The sequence below is a fragment of the Myotis yumanensis genome, unplaced genomic scaffold, assembly GCF_028538775.1.
Source record: "Myotis yumanensis isolate MYYU_CA2020_CCGP unplaced genomic scaffold, mMyoYum1.0.hap1 SCAF_4, whole genome shotgun sequence".
NCBI lineage: Eukaryota > Metazoa > Chordata > Mammalia > Chiroptera > Vespertilionidae > Myotis > Myotis yumanensis.
The window spans coordinates 45,722,484-45,744,324 of record NW_027223755.1 but is presented as its reverse complement, the minus strand read 5'-3'; the positions used below and the strand labels follow the sequence as shown (position 1 = coordinate 45,744,324).

The window sequence follows — 21,841 nt, the reverse complement described above, 5'->3', positions numbered from 1 at the left end:
AAAAATAATCATTAACTCTAGTCTTATTTTCATTTGAGATAAAACATATCTGCTTTGTTGTAAAAATTTGAAATGGCATGCCTTCACAATAATTTTTGTCTTTGAAAGCATTGCCTAACTTAACTGTGAGATTACTTTTCTTACACACATAAAATAAGAATTAATCTCTAACATCAATAGGACAGGGGGACAGCTTACCTCAGGCTGTCACCTTTTGTGAACATAATATAAAATAACTAGACTATGAATTGATGAAAATTTTATATTCAGGATTGATTGTATATAATGTTAAATCCAAGGTTCATAATATTTAAAATCTGCCCACAAATATACACAGATATAAATGGATATAACCATAATTATAAATATTTGAGAATAGATACTGATTATAACAATTTTCCACTTCTTTTTAAAGATATAATAAGTTTATCAAAGCAAATAAACAGAATACTTAGCAACTTTATCAATAGCCTTCAAGGGAGAAAATGATTTCAGCATCACAGCAGAATGAGGTCTTTGCAACAATAAACGCAAAAAAATTTGACTCAATGACAAAACCAAATTGGATTTTCTGTATCTGACACAGAAGATCCATCTTTAATCAGATGCCTCTGGGTATATTTTTCCAAATGTTGCCCAGCACTTTCGTACAGACATATTACACTTTAAAAGTTCACCCACCATACCTTAAAGTGATAACCTAATAAAGGAAAAGACAGAAAAAAAATCAGCAAAATGCTCAAATAGACCCCCTAGGACTTGCTAAATGCCTCTAACAAATTGAATCAGATTCTCATTACCTGACAGTTTGGTATTTGATTGCAAATAATTACTGAAACATCCAGTAAAACCTTCTTGATTTCCAAATTATTCATTCCCATTATGTGTTAAACTACAAATGTTCGGGGATTAAAATTTAGTCTTGCATTTATTCTCAAACTCTACTACATAATTCCTATTTCAAAGACAAAGAAAGATGAAGCAGGCAGAGAGAAGGAGAGTTTGGGAACAGGATAGGACAACTTGATATCACCCTCATCAAATTTAGATTTGTAGTGCATGATTGAAAAAATACCCTCAGCCTTTAAAAATGGGGATGAGATAACCCAAATAAAATATGTATAATATAGAAAAACAAAAATTTCTCTTTAAGGAAACTACTAGGAAAGAAGTCACCCTAAGACTTTACAGGTATATTGGGAACATGGTTAAAATATATTCTCTGGGTCAGTAATTAATTATCCTCTGCACATGTTTACATAGCATTTTGGGGTGTTTAGGTGAACTTTTCGATCTGAATATCAAGTGAGGCTGAAAATCCTTATTTCCTAATGTGGACACTATAGGCACAAACCACAGTGGTTTCTGCCTTTATCTCATCCACTGCAAAGCAGAGATAAATGCTTTTCTCAAATGCAAGAAAGGAAAGAATATAAATGGTTTCTGATCCTTTGGTAAATGTGCACAATTTTCTATGATTTCCTGAAAGCCCAAGGATTTCAAATAGTTGCAATAAAATTTTACTGGCCACCCTGGAGATAAGTTGGGTAGTGCCCCTTGCTGCAGTTTTCAATCTGTGCAACTGACTTGGAAGTGATAGCTTCCAGCTGCATGCGAGACAGAGAGCCATGTGCATGGATGGGGTTTCATCTTCAGAGCAATCTTCTTCCACCGAAGGGCAGGGTCTCAACAAAGTTCCTTCCTGCGTGGACATATTGAATTGTATGTGCATTTGGCACATGCTGCTAAGGTAGTACAGCTAGTACAGCAGGTGATAGCTCAGAAAAGCACTGGCAGTAAGAGATTTAGATTTAGGGATCCGATGAGAATGGTGAAGTGGTAAGATTGAATGTTAGTGCCAAGGGAGAGAGTAAAAAGAGTAAAGAGCATAAGATTGTTAAAGATAGAATTTAAGGCAAGTAAAGAAATTCTATCTGCAAAGATACAACAACAACAACAAAATCCCCAAAACAACAACAAAATACTAAAAGAGCAATCAGAGAAATAGAGAATAAAGACTTAAAGCAAGGGGAAAAATGTTTCCAAAACAGAAGCTGGTCAAGGAAATGGATACCTGAAGAATACTTTTGAAACTTGGAGTCTCAAATAGTTGAGACTAAATAATTGCAATGGGTGGTAGAAGAGATACCAGATTGCAACCATTTCAGACTGAGCAGGTTCTGAGGAAGAAATCACAGCCACAGGCCGCTCCTCTCAGGTTGTGGTGCACTCTCCTTTGAGCGTATCTTAAACCCCAAAGAGCCATTAAAGTGGCCAAGGACCTAAAAATAAATTTCATAATAGTTACCTTAATAGCTTTATCTGGTCAATAATACACATTCTTTTTAGAGCTCCAAAGGGAATGGACCCATAAAGTACCCAACTTAAAAATAAATTGAACTTGAGGAATATGATTCTATAAAAAGAAGTCGAACCAGAGCAAAGTCAGTAAATCCGATACTAAAATTCAAGGAAAACAGGAGCAGGGACAGAAAATAAACTATTCTGACAAGAGAAGTGGATGGAACTATAGTTATATAAGGAAGCCTATAAATACTCAGCACTATTATCTAACTACAAAACACCCAGAAATTGTAACTGCAGCGCTTAGCTCCAGGAAACCCAAGGACATCTGTGGTGGTGTCTTCAAAATGAAATTCACTTTATGTTCTCTCTGGTACACTCTCTCCAGCAAGCACACAATTTTTAACCATCCATAAAATGGCTATTTGGCATATAAATATCACCACATATCCACTCAGCAGTTAACTTAATTGTGCCATTTTCTTTCCCATTAGAATTATTTCTGTATTCTACCATTGTTAACAGAACATCAGCACTTTGCAACAGGGATTAATATAACAACTTTCTCAGTCCCACCCTTTAAATACTTACCATAAAATTTTAACCTAAGGTACAGGACCTCAAGGGATGGGTGGATAGAAATCAAGGAGTCTGTACCCTTTGATGAAAAAAATCATATGCTTATTTTTACTAATGGCTACCTCAAAATTAGAATTACAAAGGTGGACAAAAGTGAATCATAGTATTAGCAGTACCAATGGGTGTCATTAATAGAAACCACAGATATTTTCATACCACATTATACATATCTGGGAATATAATTTACATTTTTCAATAATGTGAAACTGTAGTAGAACTGCCACTAACTCTATTGTTTAATATGTTAATAGAGGACACATATTACTATATCATACATTTTAAAGTATTTTGATAATTATGTCTTGCTTCTGTTAAAAGGGCCTCTAAGCTTCATCAGACTGATAAAAGGATCCAAAGCATAGAAAAGGTTCAGAACCCGGAGTTAATAGCTTATTGGTTTCAAAAGATATTTTTTTTTCCTTCTGTATAATATGGATGAAGCTTTGGAAATTAAAGATACAAATGAGCCATTTTCACTGAATGTCTGTTCCTGGCCTTTCTGCTGAATATTGCTCTCTAGCTCCATGTGTAAAAAATATAAGTACCATTGCAGATGATGCTCTTAAGTTACATTTTTTTGTCATGGGTTTGCAGAGGAGTATTCGCAGGGTTGTGTTTATGAACCCATTACTGCTTCCCACCAGCAGTATAGGTTTAGAAAGTTTGTAACCATACAGTGAGGTGACATAGTCTAAGTTACCAGTGGGCACTAACCTGTATTTAAAGACCAGGGAAGGTAATTGTACCATTGTTAATAGTTTTAAGTTCAACACAACATGAGCACTTTCCGTTATTCCATTTTTTCCGTCTTGTAATAATCCCTCAAATGTTTGCTTCTTGTATGACCTAAAAGAAGGAATTTTGTCATTCTGGTTTACTGTACCAGCTGTAGGGTTGCTTAATTGTAGTGCATTTGGTTATACCAGGAATATGGGAATAAGAAATTGTTAAAGTGAACAAAAGCACCCTTAAGAGAAAAATAAACATAAATCATATATGTTTCCTCATTTCTAAAATACCTGCCTTTTATTTGAACATATTAATGTCTCTGAAAGTGTGAGGCATCCTAAATTCCTAAGATGATATCCACAATGGTACACAGTCACGGGACCTTTGTCTAACTGAAACCTATTAACAATGACTCAGACATTTACATAACATGACCATTCCAAAAATTGTACTGCCAGCAGGCATTTATATCTAGGCTAAGCCATTCAAGTAATTATTTTTAAATATATAGAATAAAAATATAGATTAATGCTAAAGCAAGTGGTGCATAAATTCAGGTTTGTCCAGTTGTATTTTCCTTAGGGGTTATGAATACTTTACCATTATTTAAGTCAGGCAGGTCTGTAGAAGCTCATGTGTTTGCCCAGAGATTATCCTACACAAATGTGGACATGTGTTAAGAATAATTGAAAACTACACACACACACACACACACACACACAGACACACCTACCTTATTTTAAAAGGAGCTCAGTTCTCTTAGGCACAATTATCTATCAAGTAGTTCTTAGTGAGCATCTCGATGCCACTTAGCAACAGGTGACAGCATCTCTAATTGTCCACTTAGAAAACTCTTGACATTTCACGTGCTTTGAAAGACCCTTTGTTTTTTTAAAACATTTTCCTTAGTACAAAAGTAATATATATCTAAAAAAGAACATTTAGAAAACACAAAATTAATGTTTTAATTTCTTTTTCTTTAAATGGAGTTTAACTCCACCACATGTAGCATACTACCAAAGGCTATGCTCATAACATTTATTTCTTGTTACTTTATTCTTTCTAGAGTCTGTCTTCTGTGTGTCTAGTTGTCCAATCCAATTTCAGATCTAAAGTGATTTTTAAGAATAGACATTCTCTTCAATGTATTTTTTCCTTGTCTCTGTAATACCTAAAATATCTGCTTAGACAAATTGGACATTTGACAACCCTGGGCATTTGAATGGCCAAGATTTACTTGAGTTTAGTAAGAATTATTTAGAGAGAGAGAGAAAGAGAGAGAGAGAGAGGAGAGAGAGAGAGAGAGAGAGAGAAACTGGGAGGTGTGCGCCTTCATCAATTTGATTAACATAAAACAATGGAAAGCAGATTATCATTTATTTAAACATCATGAACAGACCACTATATACATTTAATTCCAATTTAAACTGAATTTTTTAAAAATGAAAATATCAGAAAGATTTAATAGGGTTGGTCTTACACTTAACAGCATAGAAATAAAAAGGAGTTACTGATTTACATTCTAGTCACAGTTTTTCTATTCCCAACAATATAATGGTACTTCCAGTTTTGAAACAACAGGAGCTAACTAAACAAGTAAATTGTCTGCAAGGCTACTTTAATTACTATTAGAATGGATTTTTTTTTTAGTATTCCGCCTTTACCAGAGAATATTAAAATAAGTTAAAACTTTCAAATATCATGTTTGAGTTAATAACTCATGTTATTAATTAGTCATGCTTATGAGAAATGGGAGTTAAAACTAAATTTTAAAGTGATTGCAAGGTATGTAGAGTCAACATAATCAATACATTTATTTATGTTTACTTTTTAATCTGTTAGCACAGGCAATTATCTTGAATCTACATTAATGTGAATTTGATAGAAAAGAGAAGTATACTGGGGAAATCCAAGTTGATGTGCATGAATGCTTAATTTGTGTTTGCGTATTTGTTTAAGGATTACTGTGCACCTATAGTACAATGATATTGGAAACAAATTTAACAGCAACTACAAAAACAATCCTGGGTTAGATACAAAGTTCTTGATAAATTAATAATAAACATTTGGGAAATTATCCATAAACTCTTTACCTTTGTATTCTAAATTAGACAAATGTGACACGTACCCAGATGCTAATTTTATGTTGGAAAATGTTAACACTGAAAACTAGTGCTTCCACGCTTTATGCTGAAGCATTTTGTTAAACTGAGAAGGATGGCCTGTGCCTAGTTGGCATTTTTAAAAGTGAAAATTTGAAACCAGTTCTTATTTTGTAGAGAGAAAATAAACAGCCAAAGAGAGAAAAATTAAAGCTGTAGAAATAATTGAGGAAGGCCACTCACCACAGTCCTTTTCTATGGGCCTCTAGTTATAAAATGATGCTAATTTGAAATTAGTTTCTGCTAAGCTACTACCAGCTGATCGTCATTTTGAACCTGAAAAGACTAAGGACTGAAATATTTGTTATGCCTCTGCCTTGCACAGAGAAGTTCAAAATATATTTGTTAAATGTTGAATGAATAACAGTTGGTGTTATTTTCTTAATTCAATTCACAAGCTGTGGCAGAAACACCATGAAGATGAGCACAACCTGACTCACGTTACTACTCATGTCTTTATAAACATGGTGACTAAATGCCCTTCTTGTCATTGTTTGTTGCGGCCAAAAGGTAAACTGAGTGGGGGTGTTGAAAGGATTAAGGAAAGACAGATAAGAGAATGAAAGCTGGGTCTCAGTGGGACGCTGCTCCCTGATGAGGAGACAGCGCCAGCGCCCACAAGCCGTGTCTTTATTTTATAGCAGATGCCACGAGGCAAAGTAGGGGTGTGATCACATTGTTTACAGCAATCTCGTGAGTTTCAACCTCACTTAACTATATGCACCTGAACTCTTTCTTGCACAAGGCACGTGGGGCTACGTGTTTGGGCCATAGGTTCAAGCTTAAAACCACAGCTGTTGGCTATGATTGTGCTGGGTGGGCCCTGCCCTCCAGCTGGGACTTGCACGTGGCAATGAGAGGACCCTGTCCTTTCATTAGTCCGAGGCTTGAACCTGGCCAAAACACTGTAGCCGCGCCCCATAATTGTTCACTGGTTCCCCACCCTGCTTAAGTCATACACAGCAAACAGAATGTCCCCAACATATTATAGTACAATATTTATCAGGGCATTTTGGTAATAGATATATCTAGGCCAAATCCTGGCTCTGTGACTTTAGGGAAATTACTTAACCTCTCTGAGTCTCAGGTGCTTCAATTACAATTGGAAATAAACCTACTATTCTAGGAGTTATTTTGAGGCTGAAATGCTTGACATATTTTCATTGTAATATGTGCAGGCTTTAATTTTATTCTTCAGGAATGTCTGTGAGAGAAAAGAAGATTCATACCTTCAGAGCAGAGAAGTTTCTTTTTTTTGCTTTCTGTATATGACACTTCCTAAGACACTAGTATTATGCACGGTTTTCTTATATCTCAAAATCAGATCAGGAAAAGAGTCAGCTAGGAGCTAAGTGGCATTTCATGATTTTCCTTCCAATACATCCCCTTTATGTCCTTGGAAATCTGAAAGAGTGAATATCAACATTTTTCTCACATTGATTGGAAAAATAAGTCATGATGAAACAGAAAGGCTATGCTGAGGATATGGGAAGCAAGTATTATTCAATTTGGGTGGAAATGGTTTGTTACTTTACTCTCAGTTATAGACTTGAGGAAATGAGATTTCTTTGATTATTGCAATGAAATTGCCGCCAGCTAAAACTTCATCTCCATCTAACCTAAAGATAGGATTACTCAGATATTAAATTGGGAAAGAAACTTGATTATAAAGGTGCTTCTCAGAGTTGTAATCTGGTTTTATCAAAGAGTTAAGATGAGACTTTTCCATAGGAGATCCCTATTTTGTGCCACAATGAGGAAAAGTGCCTGCCAGGCACAGACCAATTTTAAAAACAGATTATTTAATTAGTGATTTTTATTTCCAGTGAGTCTGAAATATACTGTAGTTTATATTTCCCCAAGGCAGAGATTTATCTGACAATCTGAATGCTTTGGTGACAGAAATACCTGATGATGAATATGATAATAAGGACCTGCCAAGTGAATGACAATTTGAATCATTTTCAGGAACTTTTCATGATTAATAATTGCGCTTATGTTTGTATTTTAATTTTTATTAAATAATATTTCGCATAGAAAAAGGGAGTAGAAGATCTACTTCCTGAATAAGAAGGGAGTGCGTATAAAACCTGGCTGAACATGTGTTTAGTCCATGGGTCTCCGGGTAGTCACCGTGGAAATAAATTTCCCACATCCATGACTTTTAACGTTTGCTTTATAATAAACAGCAATGATGACAACAACAAAAGAGCTGCCTCTCACTAAGTGCATGTTTATTGTCATATTGTTTACCATGTGTGTACCATCTATTGTTTCTGACCTATGCAGAAAACTTACGGTGGATATTACTCACCCTGTAAACATACGATTAACTCATGGTTTTCATACTTTGCTATACATGAGCATCACCCATTTTTTTTTTTAAATGAACATATCTGGTACAGCATTTTCCTTCATGGCCTTAGCAGAATTACAATGAAAACAGTGTTGATGAACTGATATAATAGAAAATTTGCCAAGACTGAATAAGTCACTTTATATACACTGAGTGGCCAGATTATTACGACCACCTGACGTTTGTAGGCAAATTAGCTATAATTTCACGCTGAAGTTGCTAGAGGGCCAGATCATTATAAACGTCTAAATAGCACAACATACCTAAGTATCGTTGCTGATGAAGTTCATCCTATCATGTTGATGGCCTATCCCAATGGAGATGGCTTCTTCCAACAAGACAATGCGCCATGCCACAGTGCTCGTATTGTGCAGGAGTGGTTTCAAGAACATGAGGGAGACTTTACCTTGCTTAGGTGGCCCCGACAATCACCAGTTCTCAATCCACTTGAGCATTTGTGGGACGAAGTTAAAAGAGCCATCAGGCAGCTGGTTCCACAACCATCAAATCTCACAGAACTGCACAGTGCTATTCAACAGGCATGGTGTCAGATTCCTCGAATCTCTTTCCACATCTCATGGAGTCAATGCCAAGAAGAATCGCCACAGTATTGAAGGCAAAAGGTGGTCCAACGAAGTACTGATGGGGTGGTCATAATAATCTGGCCACTCAGTGTAAATCAGCAATCCCCAGTCATGTACATTTATTGTTACCTTAATTATTTCCCAAATAAATTACTTATATTTGTAAATTTTATATTCTACTCATATTGTGAACCTGTAAATCTATTAATATAAAGCAATTTTTTCTAATTATTTTTTTACCTATGCAGTTTTTTAGCTGAGCAGCTAACTTTTAAAAGTACTAAGCCATCCAGGATATATTATCACAACACCCGGGCTGAAAAATTTATTGTTCACACAGTCATTTCTTTTTTCTGTAGTTAAAGAGGATTTGGGCAATTGAATAAAAATTTATAATTAATGAAATATTGTCTTACCCAGGTAAAATTTATATCCTTGGTTCTCTCTATTTTTAGTATAATTCCTGTATACTAAAAATAACAGCTGCATGATGCTGTATCCTAATGACTATCAAGTTATAAAATAACTGATTTTACTATTTTTTGAAACATTTGACTAAAGTGAAGGATTCCTAAGAAAACCAAGTCACTATTTTCTTTATTTGTACAGGAATTTTTACAAATGCTAGTACTTCTTCCATCTCTACTTTGGGTTAAATACTGTGCATTATTTTATGTGTGTGACTTGAAGCTTTTTACCTGATTCCTGGTTTATTCTATAAATATAAAACCAAGGTGATGAGCTATCCAAATGAGAAAAATGGTAAGATGGAATAAATTAGTCTTACATAGTTCCAAAATGATAGAAACATTAAATTTTCTTTTGATTAAAGCTTAAGGAAAAGCATGAAATTCCTTTTGACCAATTTTCAAAACTTACAAGTTCCTAATGGGCACTCATAGGAATATCTGTTTTTTAAAACTTTATAGTTATCATATATTTTTAACATAAGTTTATAAGAAGCATATTTATTTATAATCCTTAGGCCAAACTACATAACAATAATGTATTCTGTTTGAGCAGCCCAGGGAATAGCAGTTTATCCCATTATGGATATTTTGTTGAACATAGCAAATATTCTCTACTCATTTTAGCATCTGAAGATTTAAATTGAGGTTTAAGAGTTTTAAATATCTTTACTTTTCTGAAATGTATGTATGCATTATTAGTTAGCTGTATAAATATTGTCTGATGAAAAATGAACATTTAACCTAGAGACAATATAATATCAGGATCTAGTTTGTCATTGAATATAATAAATTTGAAAATAAACAAAAGTTAAATTTTCTATTTTAATAGGCTGACCTATATTCATTATGTTATAAAACACATCCAGTATGACTCTTTTTAAAAAAATATATTTTATTGATTTTTTATAGAGAGGAAGGGAGAGGGATAGAGAGCTAGAAACATTGATGAGAGGGAAACATCAATTCAGCTGCCTCCTGCACACCCCCTACTGGGGATGTGCCCGCAACCAAGGCATATGCCCTTGACCGGAATCGAACCTGGGACCCTTCAGTCTGCAGGCCGACGTTCTATCCATTGAGCCAAACCAGTTAGGGCTCCGGTATGACTCTTATGAATAAGGTGTAATGTATGAAAAGTTGGCTTAGCTTCTATAGGCTTAAAATAAAATTGTTACCCTGTTAAATTCTCCTAGAATGTCTTTTCTAAAAATTGATAAATCATCCTTTGTTTTCGTAGCTTTACATTTGTTTTGTTTTAAAATTCTGTATTGAATCATCCCTTTCAGAACTACCAAAGGCATTGCAAATACTATGTACAAAGCCTTAGTGATACTTTCTTCTTTAGGAATGTTTGATTAGTAAGTGTGTTCTCACCAAGAATTCATCTTCTGTCTCAGCTCTATCCTGAAAATGCTGGCAAAATATGTTTTTGTTTTGTGTTGTTTTTGTGTGGTTTTTTTTTGGTTTGTTTTGTTTTGTTTTGAAAGAGAAAAAACTATGTAGCTGAGATTTTCATTTAGAGGGCAGACTTTTAGAAATTATTTGCAGGAATTTTTAGTCCCTTCCCCAACTTCAATACTTCTCTGACTATATGGGTATACCTGTTTATTTTCTATATAACAAACATTACTCTATATTTTTAGGAGTGAATACATAATGTAGATGTCTCTAGAATTCAAATAAATAAAGCATTTACTATGTATTCCCAGGTTCCATCTTGCTCTTTATCCTTTTTTTCACTGACTTTCCAAAGTGTTCTAGCCTTAAAGAGAGCCCATTATGCCACACCTTGCCATCTGCAACAACTTCCTATTTAATTTCTTGAATTCCCTTCTCTGGAACTCTGAGTCTTTATACTTGACCTGAGATAACATCCAGTGTGAAGAAAAGCATAACTGCATTGTACAGAAAAAAATAGCTACATAGCTGATACTTGAATTTGGGACTGTGGTTTATCTCTCAAATAAAATGAGTATTTGACATGCCAATAATATTACTTAAAACAAAACAGCAGAAGTGGTCCTTTGTGGTGCTTATCCTGATATGCATTTACAAAACAAAACAAAACAAAAAACTTAAAAGGTGTGTCCTCTGCCTAGAAGTGCTTGAATACTTACCTTTGGTATTCAATGCATGTCTTGAAGCAACTGAGTCCCACCTTTAGCATTTACCTTGGCATTATACCCCTTTTAGCTCTTTCAGATAGATCTTTTGTTGGAAGCCAGAATACATCTGCAGTTTTTGAATTGCAGGCTTTTGACTCCACAGACAACTGTTTCATCAAACCATGTTGTTATCTTTATATTTGGTGGGAGATGAATTGTGCAGACTAAGTGGAAGCCTGAGTACAAGTCACTGAAATCTTTCCTGGCTGCAAAAGTGCGCACAGCACTTGAATATCCCCTATGCTGCTCTCTTTGGAAAGAATGAATCTTAAGTAATGAAAACGCACTCTTCTTTTGCCCTGTAGCAACACTGTGTACTGCAATAGGATGATAATCTCATTTGATTTTTTTTTTTACTTTCATAAATTATCTCAGTAAGAATTTTAGTTTTTGAATGCTAGAGTCCATAGATTCTACTGTTTAACACCAAACACCAGCATTCTTCACCAATATGCTAAAAAATTAGCTTCAGGAAATACTATTGGGCAGTTTTCTATTATAATTTAGCTTATTCATGAGTTTAATTTTTTCCTGAATTCAAAACAATTAATTTAAAACTGATAATACATCATAATTGACTTGAGATAACATAGTGTGAAGAAAAAAGCATAACCACATTTTACAGAAAAATAGCTAGATGGATGATAATTGAATTTGTAATTTTATGATTGCTGTTTTTTATTGAAAACCTTGTATTTCCCCTGCCACCAAGAGCTAATTCCTATATAGTTCAAGCATTCCAGCATACCAGGAAAGCATTTCGGATTTATAACTCACCCAGTATGTTGAATCCTTAGAGTGATCGTATCTACATTCAGAAGATTAATTCAGTTTCAACAAAGGAAGAGAAGTAATTCAAAAAAGCAATGATTTATTTTAATTTAATTTACTTTAATCCACAATATTGAGAATAGACAAATATGTAAGGCACTGAGTTAAGTGCTTAGGAAATATAAATAATGCAAAAGGCATGAAATAAAAGAAGTTAATTATCTAAGAGAAAAATATGCCCAAATAGTTGTTTCTCATCATTTATCTTGGACACCTTTAAGCTTTACAATATGGAAAATAATAGAATACAGTTTCTAGTCACATGGGGAAAATTCTTTAGTGGCCACATATCACAGAATCAGTCTTGAAAGCTGTAAAGAAAATTCGCATTTATCTAGGCTAAGCAGTCCATCTGATGCAAAGAAATAGCCTTTTCTCTAAGGTACACATACATTTTATGTGCAACCTAAATAAGCTTAACTAATTTTTGAAAACTGTTTTGACGATCTTGCGATGATTAGTTTTTCTAAGCAAGGTTACTATGGCCATATGTGAAGTTTATACACTCATATATAGAAGTAGTCTCTAGGTGTGGAGAGAAACAAACATCACCAATGGAATTTTCACTCTAAGTCCCTTTAAGGTGATCACTCTCAGTGCCTTGACAGGCGGCTGACACCCAGGGGGTGCTCCTCAGGAATCTGTGAGTGAGTGAGCCCGGGAAGGCTGTGTGCGCATGTCCCCCTTCACATTCTCACTGTCCAGGGAGCTCCTTCGCCATCTCCCCATCTCCCACAGCTGGAGCAGTGCATAAGCTCTCTACCTGATACCAGCCTACCTTACCTTTCCTGTCTCCATTCCCTCCCATGTCCTCTTTCTTCTGACACCTTTCCTCAACACCAGAACATAAGAGTCTAAGAGAAATAGCAAATGTGTGAGGGCTTAGATGACAAGACTCAGAAGAAAAAAAAAATCATCAGGGTTTCTTTTAACCCTTGAGCCACAGTGTGAGGAATAGTGGCCTTGTTCTCACCCTCATCAATTTAGAGCCTGGTCTCAAGACAACTCTGAAGTAAAGCAAACACCAGGAAGAAAGGAAAGGCTGCAATCCAAGTGGCACGGAGAGAAGTTTATGCTGGAATCAGCATTAATTTCTGCAGTATTAGAGATCATCAGTAATCCATTTGCCAGCATTTGTGTTCAGCACAATTATCGTGCTAAGCTAAGCACAGCAGAGGACTCCACTCCTGTAAGGAGATGAGATGCTCAGAGAAAGAGAGGACTGGAGATGTTTAAAGGAGATTTGTTTCTTACATGGCTTTAATTTGAAATCCTTTCATTCTGAAGAGGTCTGGAGATTGAGATAGAGCAAATGAAAGCAGTATTCTGTTACGGATTCAGCCGTGCATCTCACTTATTTGAAAGGCTTAGTCGGCGCACTCAGGAACAAAATGTGAGACATCTTGAGGCACTGCTTACTTGTCAGCTACAAGATCAATAAAACGCAGACGCCATTCTTTGCCACACTCCAGAGGATGAGTTTGCAGAGTGAGGACTTCACTTTGAAGCTGTTTTATTCCCAAGGATTTGGCAAAAGCCGGGGAGTGCTCTGCGGTGGGCACGTCAGGCTTGGCCCCAGCTGGCCCAGCTGCTCTTCTTGCTCAACCTGCCAGGTGACATCACACACTTACTCAGTCTGTTTGAACAGCAGAACAGCAGGGCCGCAGGTCAGAAGGCACTCAGATGACTCAGGCAATGCAGTTATTTTAACTGATTATATAAACGATGCCTTAAAACCTCTGGTAATCAATGTTGATTGGAATCCTTAAATTGGGACTATTGTCAGGTCTGACAGAAGCAAGCATAATACCAAAGATGCACAAACACAGATCTAATGATCAGAAATGTTGATTCCTGTATCCTCCTGCCATATTTTGTGCTGATCAAATTGCCACTGGGCCCACTCTGGGGATAACAGTAGGCAATTTCTGAAACACCTGTTGGCTGAGTGGCATCTATTTGAAAGAAGTAACCCGCTTGACTGTCTGTTTGTTTTTTATTACTAAAGAGATGTTCTTCCTCTTCACTTAGCTTATGGATGATTTATAAAGGCATCTATATCCATATACTCTTGAGAAAGTAGGCAAAATGATATTTTTTATAAAATGAACTAAAGGCCTGATGCACGAAATTCACCGGGGGACAGGGGGCCTCCCTCAGCCTGGCCTGCACCCTCTCGCAGTCCGGAAGCCCTCAGGGGATGGCCGACTTTTGGCTTAGGCCAGCTTGTCTTGGGGAGCGGGCCTAAGCTGGCAGTCAGACATCCTTAGTGCTGCCTCAGAGGTGGGAGAGGCTCCGAATGGGATAGGCTCCCCCCACTACAGCTGCATTTGCCAGCCCTGAGCCCAGCTTATGGGTGAGAGACGCTCCCCCTGTGGGAGCACACTGACCACCAGGTGGCAGCTCCTGCGCTGAGTGTCTGCCCCCTGGTGGTCAGTGTGCATTATAGTGACTGGTTGTTCTGCTGTTTGGTCAATTTGCATATTAGCCGTTTATTATATAGGATTACACAAATAGAGTATTACAATGTTAGCTAAAACTTTTACTGTTTATTTACCCTTCATATTTATTTCATAATTAACTTCCTCTGTAAGTATTTATTAGGTGTCTGCTAGGATCAAGGCTTGCTGCTAGGTACTATGAGGGATGTAATCCCTGACTACTAAGGGGCTCCCCATTTTATGGGACAACATATGGACACACATGGATGAGGTGTGGGGCAGGGAAGTTCTGGGTATGGTTTGAGAAAAGAAGCAGGTTTTCACTTTTCAGTTCTGTCCCTGCAGCCTGGTTGATGTGACTGGAGCCCACCAGGTTCAGCATGACAATAGCAGGTAGGACAAAAACAGGTCATTCCAGAATCAGCTTGTGAAGAATTGCTGAACTCTTTGCTTCATCAATTGATATTATTTTCTGTTTATGAAGCAGAGCATTTTGGCTTAAATTCCATACTCACCTTTTACAAGTTTAACTTCCCTCCTCACAAGATTCCTCATTTATTATATAGTCATAATAACTTTTTTCCTTAAAATATTATTTTGATATGTGAGGAATTACATGTGGATACTCTTTTCAAACTTCAGAATGCTTATGTAATATTAAATTCCCCATTATTTCATACCCTTCCCTCCTTTATTTGATAGTGGTAGCAATCTACAGCTCCATATTATCTTTCTTTTAAGCATCTTATTGTTTGCTGCTCAAGGTCACTTAATCTTAAGTGTATGATCATTTGCATTCTGAATTGCAACTCCTTCATTAGTTTCTATAACTGTTGAATTTAATAGGACATTGGGGAGGTGGATAGCACAGGCAAAAGGAAATTGGATTTTGAACCTTTTATTATGATGACATCCATTTGATGTGGTCCAAATGATTAGTGAAGGAAAGCTGCTGTCCTGATAACTTTCAGTGTGAAGTAAAGAATGAGACTTGGATTTGCTTATTAGTTTACTGTTTAGAAAAATAAAGGCCCCAATACTGGTATTCAGCTCATGTTTATTGAGCTCTTCCTGTGTATAAGACATTGTGAGCATTTAAGGGAGTAACAGTGTAAACACCCAGCACCTCCTCCATTGGAGCTAATGGCCAGGGCCTCCTCAATGCTAAAGAGAAACATGCGTGTGCCTTTACAGACCCAAGCCCATTATTTTCTGACAATGTGTAGTTATACAGGCAAAGCGCTTTTTTTTCCTTTTATTTCCTCACAACTGGTGAATTAGGTGTTATCATAACCTCAGTTTTTAAAATGAGGAAAATTGAGGAGCACGAACTAGTAAGGAAGTAAGCTGATGCCTCGTGGACCCACGCCTCATTCAAGACCCCCAACTCCCCCACCCCGACCCCACCTGCCATAGTCAGGTTTCTTCTTTTGGGTTTTACTGATTGGCAACATACAGGATATAAGTGAATGTTGTAAGTACTTACTTTTGAAAAAGCATGTGGAATTGAGAACTGAGTAAAGAAATACGGTATTTGTAAATTTGACATAACAACAAGACAGCTTATGTGAAACACTTCGTAAACTATATATATATAGTTTGTTTGAATGAATGACTAGTGAGGACACAGCAAAGATTTGGAGTCTATGGCTTTTGCCTTATATGATAATGCAACAGTTCACAACCAATACAGGGAGGTTGGTCAAGAGTACTGATAAAGTAGGCATTAAATAGTGTGGTTTGAGGATTAATCACTTTTTAAATGGTTACAAATTCGGTGAAGGTGTCCAATTCAGCATAGAGTGTTTACAAGTACAGGACTAAATGGTATAGAGTTCTTTCTAAGGCTGTCATGCAGACTAATTAATCAACGCTGGCTCCCTAGGTCTGCCATTCTACTGACTGGCCTGCAATAAATGGCCTTCCTGCCTGCTGCACTTTTCCACCCAAATACTGCACAAATCAAGGACAAGGATACTTGAAATGCCTTTCATGGCAATATTCCTAAAGAGTCAGCTTCCTGAAGTTGTTTAAAATCAAAGTGTCACCATGAACGTCTCAGTACTTTCATGAAGTCTGTGAAAATCTTACAAAATGGAAACTAAAGCAAGAATCCAAAGGCATTTGATTTTTCTACATTAATTATTTTGGAAAGTGAAAATCAGATCATCTGTAACTGCTAATACTGCAATTCTGAAAATGAATGGCTTCTTGATTTAATGACTTCAAAATGATATAGTACACCTTCATGAAGAGCTAAACAACTCTAATTACACGTTTGAGAAAAGATCTTAGTATCTAAATTTAACTTATCGATTGAATGATTTATTAATCATTAGTCACAGTGAGTCAATTTTTGGTGTATTAATGTCATTTTACAAATAAAGTCTGATTAAGATGGTTACTTATCCACATACTTTTGTACTTTTTTTTTTTTATAAACAGTGTTTAAAGGCTTTAAAACAATGGGAGAAATGTTAGTGATGTGCTTAGAGCTACTTATTCTCTGCTTATGAGATAGAAAAAAGAGATATGTTTCTGCTTAATGAAAAAATGGTTACCAGTGGGAAACATCTTTGTAAATTTTAAAAATACGATAATCCAGCTGAAGATTTCTTTCTTTCATATTTTTAACCTCAAACTGATGTTTACATTTAATAACAGACAAATGCTGGACTTTAATAGTAAGTAAAATATATAAAATATGCTAGGTGGCCATTACTGACCAAGTTGGCTTCTATAGAGTGGCATTTAATAATGGCAGTGTGGTCTTTTAATATTTTCAGAAATTCTGAAAAATTGTATATTTTATAATAGGGTTATTATATTTATTGTACAAATCTAATTTAGCAAAATTGAGTATATTGTATAAAATGTTAATGAGATTAAGAAAAGAAGATGTTACCTTTTATTATTTATAATATTGCTTAATGAATTTCTAAAACTGAATTTAAATTAAATGTATATTCTGGTGAAATATTATGAAATAATTATAAAAGTCAAATATATGTAAGTTTAAGATGGACTTATAGCTAGTTCTGTTTTTAAAATTTAAACAAATTTGTTATCTGAGATCATACATTTGAGTATTTTATGCTTTAATCTTACTATTTTAAATTTTCATTAGGAAATTCTCCTAAATTTGTTAGTCACGAATTTAAAAAAAAAATAAGAGAATAAAGTTAAAATATAAGTGCAGAATCCCAATATGTAGTTGTGAATTTAGACATAAAAATTAGAAATATAAGTATTTTAATATCTGGATTTACTGAGTGGTATACATACTGTTGTGTATAATGTCAGAGAGTTTACCTGTTTACTTTATAAAAACAATGTGTCAACGTATTTTCTATTATTTATAACATAGCACAAGTTATTATTGTAATGTTTTTAAATGTTGACAGATTTACACATTGCTTATTTTTTTGTGAAATCATAACTGACACTAGTTATAAAAATGTAAGTTAAAAAAATCATAGTAGTACGAAACGCTAAGTCAGTGTGAAAATGATTCTGATACAAACTTAGAGGAAGGCTAGAAAAGAAATAATAGATCAACAGATATTTATTGAGAACTTATGATTTATGATGCATGCCAGTCCCTAGGAGTATGAAATATGAGATAGGCCTTTTAAGGGCATTCATCTTTTACTGACATGATCACCAGCCGAAGGGTAATTGTACAGAATGCAGTCATAACGCAGAAGGGAAATGTCTGTCCAGTTGCCATACTCAAAAAAAGGAAGAAGAGAATGTCCTGAGGAACAAGGCATATTTCTTTCATGTAGTGATCAGTAACATCTGTAAAGTATGTGTGGCCTAAGTGGCGCCATGGTACAATTCAAAATCATTTTTAAAATACCTCATATCAAATCTCACCGCCGCATTCCAAATGTGGGTTATTTCTAATAACAGTGTCCTTTTTTTCTGATTTGTTTCCAGAATGCTCGGGCCCACTGGGAATTGAAGGTGGAATCATATCAAATCAGCAAATCACAGCTTCATCGACCCACCGAGCTCTTTTTGGACTCCAGAAGTGGTATCCCTACTATGCTCGCCTTAATAAGAAGGGGCTTATAAATGCCTGGACAGCAGCAGAAAACGACAGATGGTCATGGATTCAGGTAACAGACGGGTTGGGATAAGGTTACTGCTAAAGAATGACCAGAGTCACTTCAGAGAGAACACAATGAGAGCCCAGGGTGACTTTTCTTCATGGTCACAGAGGAAAAGATAATTTACTTAAGAGTCTAAATGTCCAAACTGTGAAAACCTTACATTCCATTGATAAGAGGGTTAAAAATTTTAAATTTGTGGGTTATGAATTTCACTATTTTAAGGTACATATAAAAGAAAGGTTTTTTTGTGTGTTTTTTACAATACTGAAGGTGTTTTAACATATACTTTCATTTATTGTCATCAACCAGCTATTTTTCAAAACAGGAGAACACAATGATCAACTGAGGTAGTAAGTGATTTTCCAAAGATGGGATAGATGGTAGCAATTCCAGTTCCTTATATTAAATTCAGTTAAATGCTTTTTGGCCACTTAGCTGAAGTGAGACAGTAAATTACATATTAGGAGGACACAAAAGGTGCTCAAACCAGTTTTCTGTGAAAAGATCATTGCTCTGATGGAGGGAGGGTGAGCACATTAATAATATCTAACAAGTCATTGATGAGTGCTAAATAGAAGGAAAATCCAGTACACAATGGAGTCAAAGAAAGAAGCAATTAATTATCATGAAAAGCTTCTTGGGAAAGATAGATTTTGAAGTTGGCCTTAGAAAAATGGCTTTCAGTAGAGACTAGAAGCCAAGGGAATAGCATTATCAGAGAGGTCAGGTGAGAATCTGGGGAACATCACAAAGAAAATCATGTTTTGTGTGTAGGCTGCTGGAGGGATGTGTTTACATGTAGTGTGGGAGTTTAATGTGCCTTAGGGTTTTTACATACTAAAAGGTTTGTCCTTGTTTCTTTGGAATAGGAAACTATTACAGAATTATGATTTGTTTAGGTAGCTGATCTGTTTTATCTATTTACTACATATTTTGTGCCAAGGTAATTTTTAACACAGGATGCTTTGATATGAAATTATTAGGTGCAATGTATAGGGTTTGCTTTACATGCAGTTGATAGGAAGGAAAATTGATATATGGCCAAATAACTTATTTTAGGAATAGGATCATAATCTCCTTCAGATGATTTCTTTGTTCAGGTTTCTTGTGAATTTTTACATATCCTATATACATTTATTTCATCCATATGACTCTATGTGGCTACCTGATATTTTTTGTTGTTTTATGAATTTATATTTGCATGCATTTGCAAAATTCCTTCTTACATTACACATTATTTTTCTAATCTATAGCCACATAGGCAATGAGATTTCCAGATAAGGGAAATGGCACATCCTTATAGTTTCGATCCCAGACTAATGAATATCCCATCATAGTTTAAAATAGACCCTCGCCAACCCCCAAAAGTGCTTGCATTCTACTTGCTAAAAATTAATCCAGAGACCATTTTTTTATTTGATTATTATGAAATGCATTAGTGGAATTTAGTTCATAACTTTAGAAATTAAGATTTAGAACAGAAATTGCAGGACAATTGACAGATGGTATCATCAGTTTGTATCAAGGTTTCTGTTTAGATTATGTTTGTGAGCTTCAGTGACTGCCATGTTTTCGATAAACTATAAATAACATACTTTTGCAGTGGTTTCTCTGAGAAACCCTGCATTAAAATTTCTGATATTCTTATATTTCATTTTAGTTTGTTCCAGTTCGTTGCTTACTTAACACTAATGCATCATTATGCCTTTCAAAGTATAAATGAACATTTTTTTAAGCCCATGATAATAGGTAGATAAATATAACTTGGTCAATTTATGTAAAATATTTAAATATTTATTTTACTTTTAAGGGCAGTTTATTATGATTACTATTATTATAATTATTTTGCTATTAGTATGCAGATGATAATGAGGTATTAAAGAATAACAGTAAAAGTAAATAAAAAGGGTTTCATATTGAATGAAGATATCTTGCACATAATGGGAGGAAAATTGAAAGTTTGCCATTGCTATTCATTAACTAGAGGCCCAGTGCATGAATTTGTGCACAGGCGGGGTCCCTCGGCCTGGCTGGTGATCAAAGCCAATCGGGATCGGCGGGCTGTGGGGAGGACCGCAGGAGGTTGGCTGTGGGACCGCACTGACCACCAGGGGGCATCTTGTGCATTGAGCATCTGCCCTTTCGGCGGGCTGTGGGGAGGACCGCAGGAGATTGGCTGTGGGACCGCACTGACCACCAGGGGGCATCTTGTGCATTGAGCATCTGCCCTTTGGTGGTCACTGTGGATCATAGCTACTGGCCGGTCGTCCGGTCATAACAGTTGCTTAGGCTTTTATATATATATATATACTAGAGGCCCGGTGCACAAAAATTTGTGCACTGGGGGGGGGCAAGGGAGGAGGAGTTCCTCAGCCCGGCCTGTGCCCTCTCGCAGTCTGGGACCCCTCGGGAGATAACGACCTGCTGGCTTAGGCCTGCTCCCGGGTGGCAGAGGGCAAGCCCAATCCCTAGGTGCAGTCCCTGGTCAGGCTCAGAGCAGGGCCTATTGGGGAGTTGGGGCGCCGCCCCCTGTCATGCACAGAGCAGTGCGGATTGGGAGGTTGCGATGCCACCCTCAGTCACGCTCAGGGTAGGGCCGATTGGGGGGTTGGGGCACCGCCCCCTGTCACACTCAAGGCAGGCTCGATGGGGAGGTTGCGGCGCCACCCCCTGTCACGTACAGAGCAGGGCCAATCAGGGGGTTGGGGTGCTGCCCCCTGTCACTCACAGAGCAGGGCCCATCAGAGGGTTGGGGTGCTGCCCCCTGTCACACACAGAGCAGGGTCAATCGGGGTTGAGGAGCTCCCCCCGTCACTCACAGAGCAGGACCGATAGGGGAGCTGGGACACCGCCCCCTGTCACACACAGAGCAGGGCGGATCAAGGGGTTGGGGCGCTGCACCCTGTCACACTCAGGGCAGGGCCAATGGGGAGGTTATGGCTCTACTCTGCCACACACAGAGCAAGGCCCGTGGAGGGGGGTTGGGGCGCCACCCTCTATCACCCATAGAGCAGGGCCGATCAGGGAGTTGGGGCGCTGTCA

General features: G+C 36.6%; 1 protein-coding gene across 1 annotated transcript in view; it reads left to right on the top strand.

The window, feature by feature from the left end:
- Positions 1-21,841, top strand: part of EDIL3 (EGF like repeats and discoidin domains 3) — a 411,761-nt gene that overhangs the window by 246,361 nt on the left and 143,559 nt on the right. Inside the window, exon 6 of the mRNA XM_070412295.1 lies at positions 18,624-18,805. Coding sequence (XP_070268396.1) covers positions 18,624-18,805 — 182 coding nt within the window. The remainder of the gene's footprint in view (positions 1-18,623; positions 18,806-21,841) is intronic.